This window comes from Eurypyga helias, unplaced genomic scaffold (assembly GCF_000690775.1).
Source record: "Eurypyga helias isolate BGI_N326 unplaced genomic scaffold, ASM69077v1 scaffold4719, whole genome shotgun sequence".
NCBI lineage: Eukaryota > Metazoa > Chordata > Aves > Eurypygiformes > Eurypygidae > Eurypyga > Eurypyga helias.
The window spans coordinates 57,969-73,540 of record NW_010271284.1 but is presented as its reverse complement, the minus strand read 5'-3'; the positions used below and the strand labels follow the sequence as shown (position 1 = coordinate 73,540).

General features: G+C 49.9%; 1 protein-coding gene across 1 annotated transcript; it reads right to left on the bottom strand.

Annotated features, from left to right (window-relative positions):
* Positions 1–2,524: 2,524 nt before the first annotated feature.
* NRIP3 (nuclear receptor interacting protein 3) lies at positions 2,525–15,292 on the bottom strand (the record flags this gene model as incomplete). Its single annotated transcript, XM_010158748.1, has 6 exons — positions 15,119–15,292; positions 8,149–8,328; positions 7,367–7,449; positions 3,179–3,318; positions 2,722–2,774; positions 2,525–2,622 (listed from the first exon to the last, which is right to left on the bottom strand). Coding segments are annotated over exons 1-6 (728 nt in total), but the record flags the coding sequence as incomplete, so codon positions are not given.
* Between the last annotated feature and the right edge of the window lie 280 nt (positions 15,293–15,572).

Here is a 15,572-nt window from a genome sequence, read left to right as displayed (position 1 = left end):
CCACGACGGTAACACGGCATGAAATGTTGCTCTTGGCAAAAACTCCCACCTCTCCTGAGGGTGATCAAGGTTACTGTTGTACTTAGGATCCCAGGCAATTTATAAATAGATATAAAAAAATATGGCATTTCTGTCAGCAAGACTGAAGTCCGACTGGAGTTGATAACCCGCACCGGCATGCAGCCCAGGTGCTGCTGGTACTTCAGGATGGGTGTTGGGCAGGCGGGCAGATGCCCCAGTCCTGGCAGCAGTGGAGAACTGAGGGCACCCTGGTGCCCTTTGGGTCCCAACATACCAATAAGGCTCTTTACCTTACTGCTCCTTTCTGGACAACATACTTCCGTGCTTGCTTGTTGCTTTTTGACTCAATATGATGATTCATTTTCCTGACTACTCCCACTGGGAAGGCAGCTGAGACCTCCCTGGAGGGTCCCTCCTCAGGGGGTTTGAGCCCCAGTGAGGGCTGCCCCCATGCCAGTGCTAACCCCATGGTGAGCTGGGGCAGTGGGAGGTCACCCCGGGAGCCCTCCCAGCCCCTGTTGCTGTGCTTCTGCCATGCCACTGCAGAGCAGCCTGTAACCCATGAATAATTCTGTAATTGCTCTTTCTCATCAAGCCAGCAATTGCATCCCTAATCACACGGCAACAAAACTATGCTAACACGATGAGCTATAGTTCCTAGGTGGTATTAGCATTGTTACTGTACTCTGAGTAACTTCCTGGTAATGGCCATTTGAATGTGCCAATATCAATCAAGAGAATATAAATGCTTAGCCCCTGGAAAAATCATTAATAAAAATTTCATTTTGATAGCCTCTAATCACAGCTAAATACAATTACTCATATGAGGCCATTATAAAAATTATTTTTCTCATCAGAAGAAATTTATAAGTTTTTCCCAACTGTTCATAATAAAGAGGACACTATATAGAAAAGTCCAGAAAATAAGCACACATTTGTTTCTCAAAACCCATAGATAAACATGACAATCTCTCTAAATTACTGGCTACTGAACGGGTTTTCATTTAGCTCTACTCAAGCTGTAGCCTAGTATAAATGTTTTCAAAGCAGCACACTGCTGTTTCATCTGCTGTTGCAGGGGATCTCTTTGATGTCAAGCTCTTGCGTGGGGACAGTGTTTCAATTTCTCTTCATGCCTCGGAACTGCTGAAACAGGAGGGAAAAGACAGTCAATAAAATAAGCGTTTTTCATGGGGGAAAAAAAAAAAGAGCAGCAAAATTTGGCCTTGAATGTAGTACCAAGAAATAGTTCATCACTGCAGCGGTGACAGAACTACACTATGCTTCTTGCATCCCTGTTTCAAAAGAGACAGAGAAAACATCCCGTGGGTTTGTGCTGCAGCCGTCTCCCTGCGGTGCTGTACCAGGCGATCCCCGGGCTCACACGCTTGGGTGTCCTGGGCAGCGGCGGGTGGGTGCCCTGGGCACTCGCAGTGGGTGACATGCCCTGTCATCCTGACTCCCTGCACTACTGCATGCATCCCTCGTGTACTCCCCAAGCAGCATAAATACAATCTGCTGAGGAAGATCTGCTCCTTCCCCGCTCCCGCCCAGGCTTCTTGAGCTCAGCAGTGCCCAACACAGCAGGCTCAAGCTGCATGGGGGCTGCAGGACATCCAGACTGGCTGTGGCTGGTCATGACAGGCAGCTAAAGAAGGTGCTGCCCTACATCACTCTCCAAAGACGCTTTCTTATGCTGGGAGCAAATGTTCTGGAGATGGCAGCCTCCACAGCACTCATCGCTGAGCAACCACAAGCACTGCCTGCGAAGCTGGAGGCACATAAGTGCAATTCCCCCTCTCAGGCACCCGGCGCTTGCTGGTTTCATAAGTCAGAAGCAGGAGCCAGTGATACATCTCTTTCTCAGAGTGCTCAGAGAGGAAGAGCCCTGAGCACCTGAAAGGATATGGATTGCCCTGCCTGCTGCCTGCCAGACTGCAGAGCCACCCATCACACACGTTTAGGAGGTTCCAGAGTGGACAGCACAGATTTCTCTTTCTATAGGGCTGAAAAGGTTCGGGACATAGGAACAGCTGGCATGAAGAAAGCCAGGGCAATACGGGGAGAAGTGACAAGACTGTTATCTCCAGGCAGGATCTCTCTCCCCTGCACTTTGCAAAACATACATGTGGGTTTATTTGCCTTGCTTCATCAATATTTTCCAGAAAACGGGTTTGTTTGAGAACACTCTTGAAACAGTGCTGAAGGAGTGACCTCCAAAAAGTACATTTCCTAAGGCATTTCCCTGCATATGTATTTTCAGACACACACATTCGCTTGTACAATCCTTCCTGAGAAAAAAGCAGCAAAAGCTGAGAAAGGCTGCTAGAAAAGCCAGGGACTCTGTTTCAAAACTCAATGAGCTGACAAAAACAACTCCTGCCAGTGCTGGTGAGCTCTTGCTCGCTTGCAGCAAGGGTCTGGGGGCTCCTGGGTGGCCGTGCTGGGGGCACTGCCTCAGGCTCAGCAGTGCACACGCAGCTCACCTCCCCAACCAACTTACTGCTCTGCCGCTGCAGCACTGCCACCGACCACAAACGGGATTTCTTCCCTGTCCGTCTTCCCCAGAACGAGATGGTGCTTCTCCATGTTTATGACACACTGTAGAGAATAAATGTCTTCAGGTGAGAAGGAAAACTGCAGTTCACAGTGATCCCAGCTCCCCCCGCATGGTTGAAAGCCCTGATGGAAAACGCCTACCTTCAGAGATTTCAGTGTCTGCAGCCCAAAGGAGAAGGGCTTCTCACTGTCTTCTGAAAAACAGGACATTCAGATTTATACCTTCAAAATGTTCCCTCATGCTTTTTGTCAGTGACTCCACCCTTCCTTCATGGCTGCTTTCCTAAATAAAACCCTGTTTCTGAAGGGCCTGAGTTGCTCCGGAGGGGAATGTGATCACAGGAGGGCAGGCGGATGTGCCTGCAGGGAGACACAGCGGTCGCTCCATCAGCACAGCGGAGTGCGAGCCTGGGCAGCACAGCTTGAACACATACTCCCTCCCTCCATCACAAGGGCCAAATGGGATTTCAGCTGCAGAAAAGCAGTATTTCTATTTTAAGTTTAATGTGTTTCTGAAGCTTCATTTTTCCCCCTGGGGTAAGAGAGAGCTGAGCCCCAGCCCACACCCGGAAGGCCAGAGGAGCACAGACACACTCACCCACGATGAAGGCAGTGCATTCCACGGGGATCGCTCCCACCGTGAGGGCAAGACACTCGATCTGGCCGATTGCCCTCGCCTTGTACGGCAATGAAACCATCTCATCTTCACCAGGGAGTGCTTTGAGATGCTCCTTTAACCTGCACATTGAAAACACTTCTGACATCAAACAGCAATGGTTCGGCTGCTCTGGCAAGGAGCAAATGGCATTTGGAGGGTACTTACACCTGAAGGGCTCTTAGCTTGCTTGTATTACCACACCGTTATTGGAAAACTGCTTTCTTGGTAGGTTCCTGTGATGCTCTGTGCAAAGCCAGCAGCCTACACTCACATCAGACCACTGCCCACCCCACAGCGCAGCCCTGGGGCCATGTCAGCCCTTGCCCCAAGCAAAGCTCCCTCCTGGATTTTGCTTTTCACCTGAGGAATCTTTTTTCCTATGTTTCCTTAAGATCTGGGGAAGCTGCTGATCTAAAATTGCTTGTAATTCAGTGTGGGTGCGAGGAAGGGGTACTCCACTCCAGCTTCCACCAGTGGAGCCGCCAACACCGTGTCCCCATGCTTTGCCACCGGGACAGTGCACCCGATCCACGCTCGCTAGCAGGTGCTGCTGTTGGGCTTAGTCAGAGGAAATGGGGACAGATCAATCACATTCAGCCCCAGAAAAGGAAAAAAGGGTGCCAGGGATATTTCAGGTTCAGTGATTTCTTCTATCTATGCCCCATAAACTAGTCTGACAACACTGATTAATTATTTAGCCTCACTTTCTCTGTTACACTGAACGAGAATCTAATGGAAAGGCAGTTTGAGGCAGTGCTCTCCCTGAGATATAAGCCATATGGCTTTTTGGCTGTTTGAGGTACCTTTGTGCTGAGCTGCAGAAGTGCCTGTGTGTCTGTTTGTCCATCCCTCCTAGGGGGGACCAGCCCCCCTCAGAGGCAGAGGCCCTGGGCCTGAGGTGGGGATTGCCCACACCATTTAGCACCAGTAAAAAGACCAGGAGGGTAGCAGAGAGAAGGAGCTGGTTCCACTCTGACGCTTCCTTTAGGGACTGGCCTTGAAAAGCAGTGGGAACATATCAAGAAGTTTAGGAGTTGCTTGGCCCTGAGCTGGCTTTACTCTGGGCCAAGACAGGTTGGAGTGGCTTTTCTGGGTGCAGTCAGCTCCAGTGGCTTCTCTATGCACTCAAGGGAAGACATGTGGTCTTTGGCTGTGGTCTGTTTTTCCCCCACTTGTCCCTACTGCAGGGCACAGGCTGCGGTGCTGGAGCCCGGACCTGAACAGAGCCGAGATACATCTGGAGAAAGCTCCTCACTCTGGCACCTGCTGACCCAGACAATTTTGCTAGGCATGACCAAGGGCTGCAGAGAGGCTGAAGGAAGGATACAGGGCACAACCACCTTCAAGGAAGAGCTTCATCACAGCTGAGACTGACCCAAGGACGGACCGATAGCCCGTGGGCAATGCACGGCTGAAAGCCGGGCAGGAAACCAGACAGAGGTGAAGAGAACCACTGAGGCAGTGACACATCTCACAGTAGGGTTTGAAAGTGGAAAGTCCCCAGCAGTGTGCAGCACCAGAGCTGCTCACTAACAGCTGCACCTACACCTCTGCAGGGCAATTCTTACACCGCGGCACCTGCGAGCAAACCCCACCACTTTCCTCAGAGGTGAGGGGGAGAGACTCTCATCAGATCTGTTGTCATCTCAACCCTTTGTGCCCTATGCTGGGTGCCAAAAAAGGACTGTCGTGGTTTAACCCCAGCCAGCAACCAAGCACCACGCAGCCACTCACTCACCTCCGCCCTGCCCCCAGAGGAATGGGGGAGGGAATGGAGGAAAAGGTAAGAAAATTCATGGGTTGAGATGAGAACAATTTAATAATTGAAAATAAATGAAATAAAATAATGATACTAGTAATACTAACAACACCAGAAATGCTAATATTACTACTAATAATATGTAACGGAAATAATACTAATGCTACTGCTACTAATAACATATAATTAAAATAATGGAAAAGAAAACAAATTGTACAACTGCTCACCACCAGCTGATGCTCAGCCAGTCCCTGAGCAGGAGAGCCAAAGCCAGAGAGACCAAGAGCCAGGGTGAGAGTGTGAGAGACCCGCAGCCCACTCCCCTCAACTTATATACCAAGCATGACATTTTGTGGTGTTAAATATCCCTTTGGTCAGCTGTCCTGGCTGTGTCCCCTCCCAATTTCTTGTAGAGAGGAAGCTGGGAACACGCGTGCAGTATGAGACATGGAAAAAGTCCTTGGCTTGATATAAACATTACTGAGCACCAACTGGAAACATCAGTATGTTATCAGTATTCTTCCCAGCACAACCAACACATAGCCTCATACTAGTTACGTGAGGAAAATGAACTCCATCCCAACTAACACCAGCACAGATGCAAAAAGATTTTTCCAAAAGAAGGGAGGCACACACATGCTGCTTTTAGGTGCTGAACCCCCAGGGACCTCAGCAGCAGGGCCTGTCCCCAGAGCCGCTGAGCCTCAGCCGCAGGCAGCAGCACCCCACCAAACACACTGCAGGGTCCCTCCTGCCCTGGCAGGAACAGCAGCACAATTGCCTAGCACACCTCTTCCCTGCTGCTTTCCAGGGCTGGATTTAAACAACACTCGTGTTTTATCATTGCCACACGTGCTGGGCTGCTTTGAAGTAAAACATGCTGGAGCAGTGCCTGTTGTCACCCAGGACCCACAACAGTGACAGCAGGGCGAGCGAGGCGTCAAAGCCCTGGTATTCTTAACCTGCTTGAGAGCAGGAACTGGCTCTACCCTATTTCTTATACGCTCTTTGAAGGGTGGGAGCGCTGAAGCAGAGTGGTGATGTAGAAACTACACAGGACACACGAGTAACGCAGGGAGCAGATGAACAGTCACAGTGCATCACTGTGCAACTCGGACGTGCTGAGCAGCCAAGTACAGCATCTTGCAAGATGAGACCCCTCCGACTGCAGTTACCATCCCTAAGCTAGGCTGAGCAGCGTCACAGTTGGTGACAAGTCTGTAGTAAGTGCAGCCACCTTCCAGCCACTGAACACTGTTGTAAAGAGAAGTAATTACTGTCTGGACAGAAAACAGGTACCATTCATTCACGGCCATGCCATTGTGCCAGGGGGCAACTGCAGGGTTTTTTTTTTGTGTGTAATCACTGCAAGTCAGCAATAAAAAGTAACGTCTCCATGGGAATAAAGTGCCAAAATCTCCTTGATATTGTGATGTATCAAAAAGGGGGCCTACAAGGAAGCTGGGAGGGGACGTTTTGCAAGGGCCTGTAGTGACAGGACAAGGGGTAATGGGTTTAAATTGAAAGTGGGGAGGTTTAGATTAGATATCAGGAAGAAATTCTTCACGGAGAGGGTGGTGAGGCACTGGCAGAGGTTGCCCAGAGAAGCTGTGGATGCCCCATCCCTGGAAGTGTTCAAGGCCAGGCTGGATGAGGCGTGGAGCAACCTGGTCTAGTGGAAGGTGTCCCTGCCCATGTCAGGGGGGTTGGAACTGGATCGTCTTTAAGGTCCCTTCCAACCCCAACCATTCTGTGATTCTGTGATCCTCGGAGATCAGCAGGAGTTTTGCTGCAAATGGCTGGCAGACAGCTCTCTAACACTATGTAAATACATTTCCTTCCCCTTCAACCAGGAGAAATTTGTTAATGGGAGTAGCATCAGACACCAAATTTTGAGCACATGCATGTACACAACTGCTTTACGCCCGGTGCTGGGGCCAGGCGGGAGCATGCCCAGCAGCCAGGTCTCTGCCTCGCAGTGGGGACCTGCAGGGCTGGGACAGGCTGACCCAGCCCCACGCCTGCCCTGGGACACAGAAGGCCAGGGAGGGTTTCAGCTATTTCACGAGGCACTGAATGACAGGCAGGCAGGCAGCAAAAAACACAAATGCCTCCAACCCTCTGAAGGGATTTACCTGGGGGTGAAAAGGTTGGTACAAGTGGCTTTCTGTTTGAGCTCCCTGCAAGGACATTTAAGAATAAGCCAGAATTTGGCTGTAAAACGAGGCTCAGGGCCTTGCCCAGGCACAGCACAAATCACTCACAGAATGGCCATCGCTGGTGCGAGCGAAGCCCCAGCCCCTGGAGCACTGCCTGTGCTGCCAGATGCCACGAGTTCCCACAAAACAAAAATCCAGCTGGATATTTACCCTAGCCTCTCCAGGCAGGCGGACGACATGAGGTTGTGCTGTGAGCCGGTGTCCACCACGGCCTTCAGCTCCTTCCCGGCACACTGCAAGAGCAAGCAGAGGCAGGAGAGGATGAGTAGCATGCAGGATGTGCACAGGGCATCTGAGGTCTCTGCTCTTCACACAACGGTCCCTGCCGAAATGCCAACATCTCACACCAGCCCATCCCCACTCCGCCACATGCCCACAGGGTACCACCACGTCTACCACAGGCACCTGGGAGCTGGCTCTTGAGATGGTTTTGAATAAGGTGGTGCTACTAAACCACATCGTGTTGGGTCCTGAGCCCTTCCTGGCAGCGTTCACCCCTGCAGAGAGCAGAAGGGCACCCCCAGGTAGGAAGGGGTACTGTGGACAGTGGGAAATACAAGAGCATGGGGGTAAGGAGGAGAACCATGGAATTATTCTCAGGGAAAGAAAAGAGGGATGGCACTTGAGGAAAACAAATAGGGTTGAGCACAGGGATTCACCACAGATAATTACTCCTTAGCATTTCAGCATGCTGCCCCCAGCCTGGCCAGCCCCCCGCCCTGGGAAGAGATCCACATCAGACCAGTTTTCTCTGTGACACCCAGGTGGGCATCTGTGCCACAATCCTGAGCTGCAGAGGGAGAGCATCCCCACCCCTGTGACAGCTGGGTGCTACCCTAATTGGGAAACGTGGAGAACAAGAGCACAGCTTGAGGCTGTCAGAAATAAAACGTGGGGGAAAAACCCCCAGAAGGCTGGGGAGGGACTATTACCTGGCAGCTCACCACTATGAGCTCCTCATCCTCTGTTTTCCCCAAGCTGCTCTGTTTGGTTTGATTCAGCTTGTTGGTCTGTGCTGAGATATCACTCTTTGGAGGCCAGCTGCCTCGGCTGCTTCGTAATCTTGATAAATTTGTCTCCATCAGGCGCTTCTGTAGGATATTATGTGGTTGCTTTAAGAAAAAACACACACAGAAGAGCAGGGTGAAGTCAGAAAAAAGCCACAGTGACCTGCATGGCCAGCCCACTCGTGGTGCCCACAAGCCAGCGCTGCTGTCACAGGAAGGATGCCCTGAAGTCTCACTCTCCCTGATGCCCAGACTACACATGCTCTTCCTAGCATACATCTACTTGCCCTCCTGCCAGCTCTGGATTACCTGGCCTTGACTAAAGATAACTACTTTGTATTGGCAAGGGAATAATCCTTTCAAAATATTAACCAGAATCTGGAGAGATGCCTTTCTGTGTCTGAACTCAAGTTCAAGATTTGATTTCATACAGGAAACAAGTCAGGCTTTTTCAAGCTGGAGTTTCAGCTGTAATTGCCTTCATCTGTGGATAAAGCTATCAGGAATTCCGCATTGATGTGAAAATTTAAGAGGTAACAAATTACCTTTCCAATTACACACACCACCTAAGTATGAAAAAGGCGTATGGGCTTACTGAATGAGCACAGATGCTTTCATTGAACTGTGGCACTGCTGGCATAGGAAATACTTGTGTCCAGCTTCTACCTGTGGCAATGGTCTCTGCACGAACGGACCCACAATTTAAGAAGCTGATTTGGGTGTCTGTGTGCTAGCTCTTACAGGTGCGAGTGAAGGCAAAACTGCAAGAGAGCTACAGATGGTGCCTGTTGTCAGACCTGGCCTGGCCTTTAGGTCAGAATTTGGTCTAAAATTGCTGTGCGTCTCTCTTCCCTCCACATTTGTATTTAGCTGCTAAGGGTGAGTAAACAGGACCGACCCTGGGTACCACGCTGCAGGAAGGAAAGGAGAGGAGGGGAGGAGGTAAGACCATCTGAGGTAGGTAGGGTGGCAGGTGGGCATTCTTCCTGCACTTTGTACGGAGGCTTCTTGCTTTCTCTGTCATTTCCAGTTGCTCTGCGAGAAGCATGTTGCCTCTCAAAATCCCCTCCAACTGCTTTCCCAAAAGCCTTTTTATGTTTAATGTTCATCACGGATGAATGCACATACTCTGCTGGAGGTGAAATGACTCTGCTTGATTATCTGCTCATTTCTCTGCCCGGCTAATCTCTCCCCCCATTACTGCCCTTTCCTTCTGATTTTAATTTGTCCACAGTGAGACCTTCTTACTGGCTTATTCCTGAATTTTTACATTCGTATTAAATGTGCTTGTGTGTCTGCAGAGACATCTAAACCAAACCTCTTCATCCCAAGGGAATTTCAGTGGGATCAGGATAGCATTGAAAACCTTGGGCCGCGGTTCCCCGAGCTGCCCAGCGCGCACCCTCACGCGCAGCGCCTCGTCTTTGAAATAATCTGTGCGGCATGTTAAATAACAGCACTTACAACAGGCTAATGCAACTTGGCATCATCCTAAAGTAACTGCAACCACGTTAGTGCTTCAGATCCTGCTGTAGGCGTACACGGGCGGTTAAACTGGACCTGACTGATGAGATCGAGGAGACGCAGCCGATGCCAGTGTTCGCTGGGACACATAATCACCTTTTCCCCCACTGTCCACTGCTACAACCACTGCAGGTTGCAGGTGCTGTGTCTGACCAGCACGCTAGAGAGCATGTCCTGTGTAAAAGCCGTAACGCAGACACCCTCCCAGCCACGAGAAGAGATCAGATCCAGCATTGTGCTGTCTCCTTCGCGCACAAAAACTGAGGAAGCTCCAGCAGTGCTCTGGTGACCACTGGCTTCCCAGTGAGACTGAACAGCAGAAACCGGTATCACTTAACTAGATTCAAGTCAGGAAGACTGGCTCCACTAGTAATGAACCCTGTGCTGATGGATGAGCAAATCAGTGTGGAAGCAGCAGCTGTGGGTGCAGAGTCAGCACTGTGATCACCTCCAAGGCTCCACATCTGAGGAAAACTGCAAGCCAGGGTTTGCTGACAGTGGATGGCATGTCTTTCTTACCCTTTATGTTTTCCAGCAACTCAAGCACACATCTGAAAAACTACTTATTCACATCATCTAAAAAAGCCAGATGAGGGGATAGGGGGCTGGAGAAGGTGATGGGTGAAGTTCCCAGCTGGCCAGAAGACAGCGTGTCGCACAGTGGTCACCTCCTCACACCCAGCCCCACCCAGCCAGGACAGAGAGAAATTTCTGAATGGCATCATCCTGGGCAGTTTGGGTGCTCTTCTGATCTGCTGGTCTCATACCTCTGAAAGAACAGGCTGGAGAAGAACAAGTCAGCAGCACACTCATTGCTATTTTAACTGTCATCTACTCTTGACTTAAACCTACATTTTTTTGACTACAAGTTCTCCTATGGATCATTAACCAGTTACGTATGTGGGTTTTCTGCGGCCCTGGTTTTATGAATCCTGTATGGGATCCATCACCAAAAGGAAAAAATCCAGCACTCGGCAAACACAAATTACCACCACAAAGAGGACTGTCTTTTGTTGACACTTGCTTTTCTGAAAGCTGCAGCAAATCCTGCCTTCAGGGGGACAAATGTTGCTTACGTTGTGCTCCAACACAGAAATAATCTAGCAAGAGGGGGCTGAAAAGGTTCCCTGCAGCACCCTCCTGTCTCAGGCTATTAATTAGTTTGCTTTAACTTGTATTTCCCCTGACTCTTGTGTGCAACAGAGTGAAGGACGTTAGTCACGGAGATGACTCAAGTGATGGATACATACTTGGTAAATAGATAATGTGCCAGGGGACATTTGCAAATGCACATTTTGCTGAAAAACTGCAAACAGGCCATGTCTGGGAGGGAGGAGAGAAGAGGAAATCGTCCCCGTGACAGCGATGGGGAAGGCAGCCGTGTTCTCCCTCCAGCATGGGCTACCCACACAGCCAGGGTGAGTGTATGAAGTAACCCAGATTATCTGGTACTGTTTTTCTATGCAACACACAAAACTGTTGAAAGTTTTATAAAATAATAAAATGTAACATACATATGTGAAAGTGCAAAAAAATAAGTTATTTGCTAGTATTGTTCAGCACAATATAAATACAAACCAGGATTGTTTTCATGATATCTCCCTTTCCACCCCTGAGACTTTGCAAAAGCCTATAATCCCCTAAAAAAGTCACAGTAGAAACCTAAAAGAAGTGAGTGGAGACACCAGCTATTGCTGAACCTATTTACTGCTGTTTGTCAAAACCACAAATAATTCTCTCCAGTTTCGTTCCTCTCTAATTTATAAGCAAGTGCATTGCTGCAGCTTGCAGCATCCATCTCCTTGGCAGGTTTCCCACTATTTTGGCTTCTAGATTTGGGGGTAACAAGATTCATCAACAACAGTTTCACTCAGGTGAAGATGAAAGTCAGGGAAGACGCCAGCTCCTCCCCTCCCCAAACCCGTCTCGGGAGGTTTGCCCTCTCTTCTGTACCTAGACATATTACAAAGGAGTTTTAACATGCCAACAGAGATCATCCCAGGAAATAACCAATTTCTCTCTTCTTCCCATCCTCCATCCAACTTCCCCTCTTCTACCCGCAGCCTGTGCTCGTGTGCCGTCAGCCCCTCTCGCGGGGATGAGGTGAGACAAGAGGTGCCCCCGTTCTCCCGCACCCCAGGTGCCGAGGCAGCGACCAGGTCTTTGACCAACACAGTGCACATAACATCGAAGTATTTTACATTTTGACTGAGACACAACCAACTTAGGGGAGTGCGCAGTGGGAAAGCGGGGAAAACCGAGTGCTCTGCAATTAACTGCAATGTTGCACCCGCTACAGGAACAGGGGATGGGGCCACGGGGCACTCAGAGCTGCACTGAGGACCCGGGCATCCAGGGGAGGCTTGGAGGGCTTTTTAGGAGGGAAAAGTGCTTTATTTTGTTGATTGTTACTATTTATAAGTTTGTTTCCCAGCTTGTAAGGTGATGTAGGACTGTTGCAGGCAGAACTCCTCCAAACCAGCACGGCGAGGGCGAAGTGTCAGGGCATGAGGAGGAGCTGCCAGCACACCCTGCCCGGGTCAGGCGGGAGGCCAGGGTTACGGTGTCGGGAAGCTCAAATCCCAGCTAGCAACCATCTCATGCCACTTTTCTGGGCTTTGGGGAGGAGGCCAATAGCAAGGCATCAAAACAAAACCATTTCTGCCCTGTATATCCAGCCCCATGTTGGTCAAACCCAATGTATTCTGTGCTAAGGTTTGGTATATACTATATATAGATTGCTATATACTGGGCAAACAAAGTAGAATACGTCAAGGGATCGAGGAGGTAGAATACTTCAATCCGACCCAGAATATTACACTGAAAAATATTGGGGGCTTACTATAGATAATTACAACAAGTATTTATCAAACCTGCCTATACGGGCATCACCAGGAGAGATGCTTCCAGAGCTGAGTAATGGCACACAAGCCAGGGTTATGCCAGCACACCGCCCTGGTGAGCTGCTGCACTGCGGCCAAAAGAAGGGGATTTCTCCCCAGAATCACAGTGCTCACTGCCAGCTGTCACCCTGACAGACAGGGTCTGTCCTCACGCCCTGTCCCCAGCTCTAGGGAGCTGTCAGCTCCTCTCTTCTGATGAGGCCGCTGGAAAACCCCCACGGAAACCCCTGCGTTAATAATGCCAGTCACGGCAAAAGCCCTTCCACCACGTCACCACAGCTGTCACGGAACGTGCTGCTTTGCTAGGAGGTGCACAGCTATTCACAAGAAAGACATGCAAATGCCCTGGGCAAAGATGCCCTGGGCTGCCTGACCACGCAGCTCAACCCCTCTGGACTTGGACCTCTTGGTTTGAGACTATGCCAAGGTGGGGGTCCCACATTTGAGAGGCTCTTGGTGCTTCTCCAGTCTCAGAGACACACGGTCTCCTGCTCCTTCTGGGGACAGCCCTTGTGACACCCAGGCAGCCACGGCACCGGGGAGACACGGTGGGTCCTTTTGCAGCGATGCTCGCTGCCGTCCCGGCCGTGTGAACGTGGGGGTGCTGCCAGCCTTCTTACTGCCACACAGCCCACTGCCACAGCTCTGAAATTCAAGGCATCTCCTCTGGATCTGCGGGAACGGGCCTGAGCATATGGCAGTGCTGTCACTTTGGGGACTCCCTATACGTCCCATGGGGCAGGAGGCTGTGGCCAAGGCGAGCCCTGGCCACATGTGTCCACTGTCCCATCACCACTCGCTGGGGCATGGGGACAAGTTGGTTTTGCAGTGGGGTTGCCCACACCAGCTCAGCTCTCACCCCATCCCTGGCCAGAGACCCACCGCAGCCAGGGTAGCTGGGGTGGGAAACATGCATCTACCACACTGCCCCACCTTTTTGTCCTTGGAGGGGATCAAGAGCTGTGGACCTCCCCAGGTCTTTGGCATACCCCTGAGAGACCCCCTCCACCATGCAGACCCCTCTCCCAGGGGCTGCGGGTGCAGCAGGGGCTGAGGGAGTGTGGGTGCAGCAGGGGTGATGCTGCAGCCACAGCTCAGCCGGCGCAGGTATAGGAGCAGGGAGGAAACCTCGGGTGATGTTCCTGTGACCAGTTCCATGACAAAGAGCTGCATGCTCTGCCCCTGGCACCGGGGCCAAACAGGGTCCTCGCTGCTGCGGGGACAAGGACTCGAGTGCTTGGTGCCCCTGGCTCCTGCTATCTGTTGCTTCTTTCATCTGGGCAGAGCAGAAACCCCTGTCATCAGGGTCACAGCCCTGCACACTGTGGGTCACTGAGCCATGATGTGTTATTGAGACTCTGCCGATAATAGTAACAGCAACACCATCACGCTCTGACAGGCACTTTGTAGCTCCCTGATGGAGAAGTGCTGTTCAATAGTGACCAGGAAAGCTCCTTCCGAGCCTTTTCCTGGGCAGGGGCTTCACTCCTTACAACTGCAAAGCACTTGGCAGCAATTATTTTGACATCCCATGTACACTGCAGAGAACAGCCAACTCATTCCACTTATGTCAGCCAGGCAGAGCCAAGCCTAACCCAGCTGAGCAGGAAGGCTGTGACAGAACAAAACTACCCCACTAAAAAGAAAAAGATTCATTTCTTTCAGTCAACCTGTATCAAGCATTAAAAAAAGCAAATACTGCATGTTACAGGGTGCAAAAATATTGCAACAATTGGGGAAAAAAAGTAAAGGAGCCTTTCCTTTGTAGGATGTATTTTCTAGATTTTGCTCCTTACATTAGAACTTCTGATATTCCATTTAAGTATAATTTCCTATTAGAGAAAGCTCAAACATTTGTGCACATTAATATTTAGAAAGGCTCTCCAGCCCCTGGACATGATAAAGAATATTGTATGTCAGCTACAGGATCACATGGATCATTGCATATGTACATATTTGAAATCTAGAATTATAGATCCTCATTTAAAAAAAACACATATATGCATAAGGCTTTATCAAAGTGGAGCCTTGGCAGTTTTATATTTTGAAGTACTAGTGACTGCACTTTACCTAATCTTTTATGATCATACGTTGTGCGTATATATGCATCACAGACAAACATGTATGTATATATGTCTGTATTATGAAGCCATTTTGATTTACTCTGCTTCAGAGAGGATTTTTGTACTGAAAGCAGCATCCCATTTTCATGTAAATGTAAAAAAAAAAAAAAGAGCTTTTAGATCTGAGTGCCAGGCATCTGAAAGCAGCTACTAGCAAAAAAGCAATCCTGCTGATAACTAGCATCATACTTCTACTCCCTTCCTTTTACATACAAAAGTCTCCTTTTTTTAAATAAATTTCCACAAGCGACCAACTTCTCCTAAGAGAAAATGGCATGAGGAAAAAAAATAGACACTGCCCTACCAGGTTCTTGTCTCCTTCCAGTTAACACAATAAAGCCTTACAGTATCTTTTGAAGTCCCCAGCTTCTTCAGCCCATCTAGAGGGAGGAGATCTGCAGAATCCTTGTGAATAAACTGAACCGCCTGCTTCATCCTCCTCTGCTGACGGAGAGATGCCGCTTCCCTTATCTCCACTTCTTTTCTACTCGGCTCCGTCAAGATACCCGAATAAAACATCTTCCCACCCGCGTACGGCTTGCTTCTCGAAGATGCGCTTCTCAGAGGGCTGGAGCTGGGGAGATGCTCTATCGCCCTCGCTTTATAAACCGGAGCTTGGTGACGTTTGGAGACCGGCAGGTACTCCAGCCAGCATCGCCGAGTAAAGGAGGGGTTGGGCACATCGTAATACATTGCACAAACAACAGCGGGTGAGCTCAGGCTCGGTCTAAGGGAATAAATCAGCACTGTTCCTCCTCACTGCCTCTCCTGAAAGCAAGATTAGCCGCAGGCATCCGGC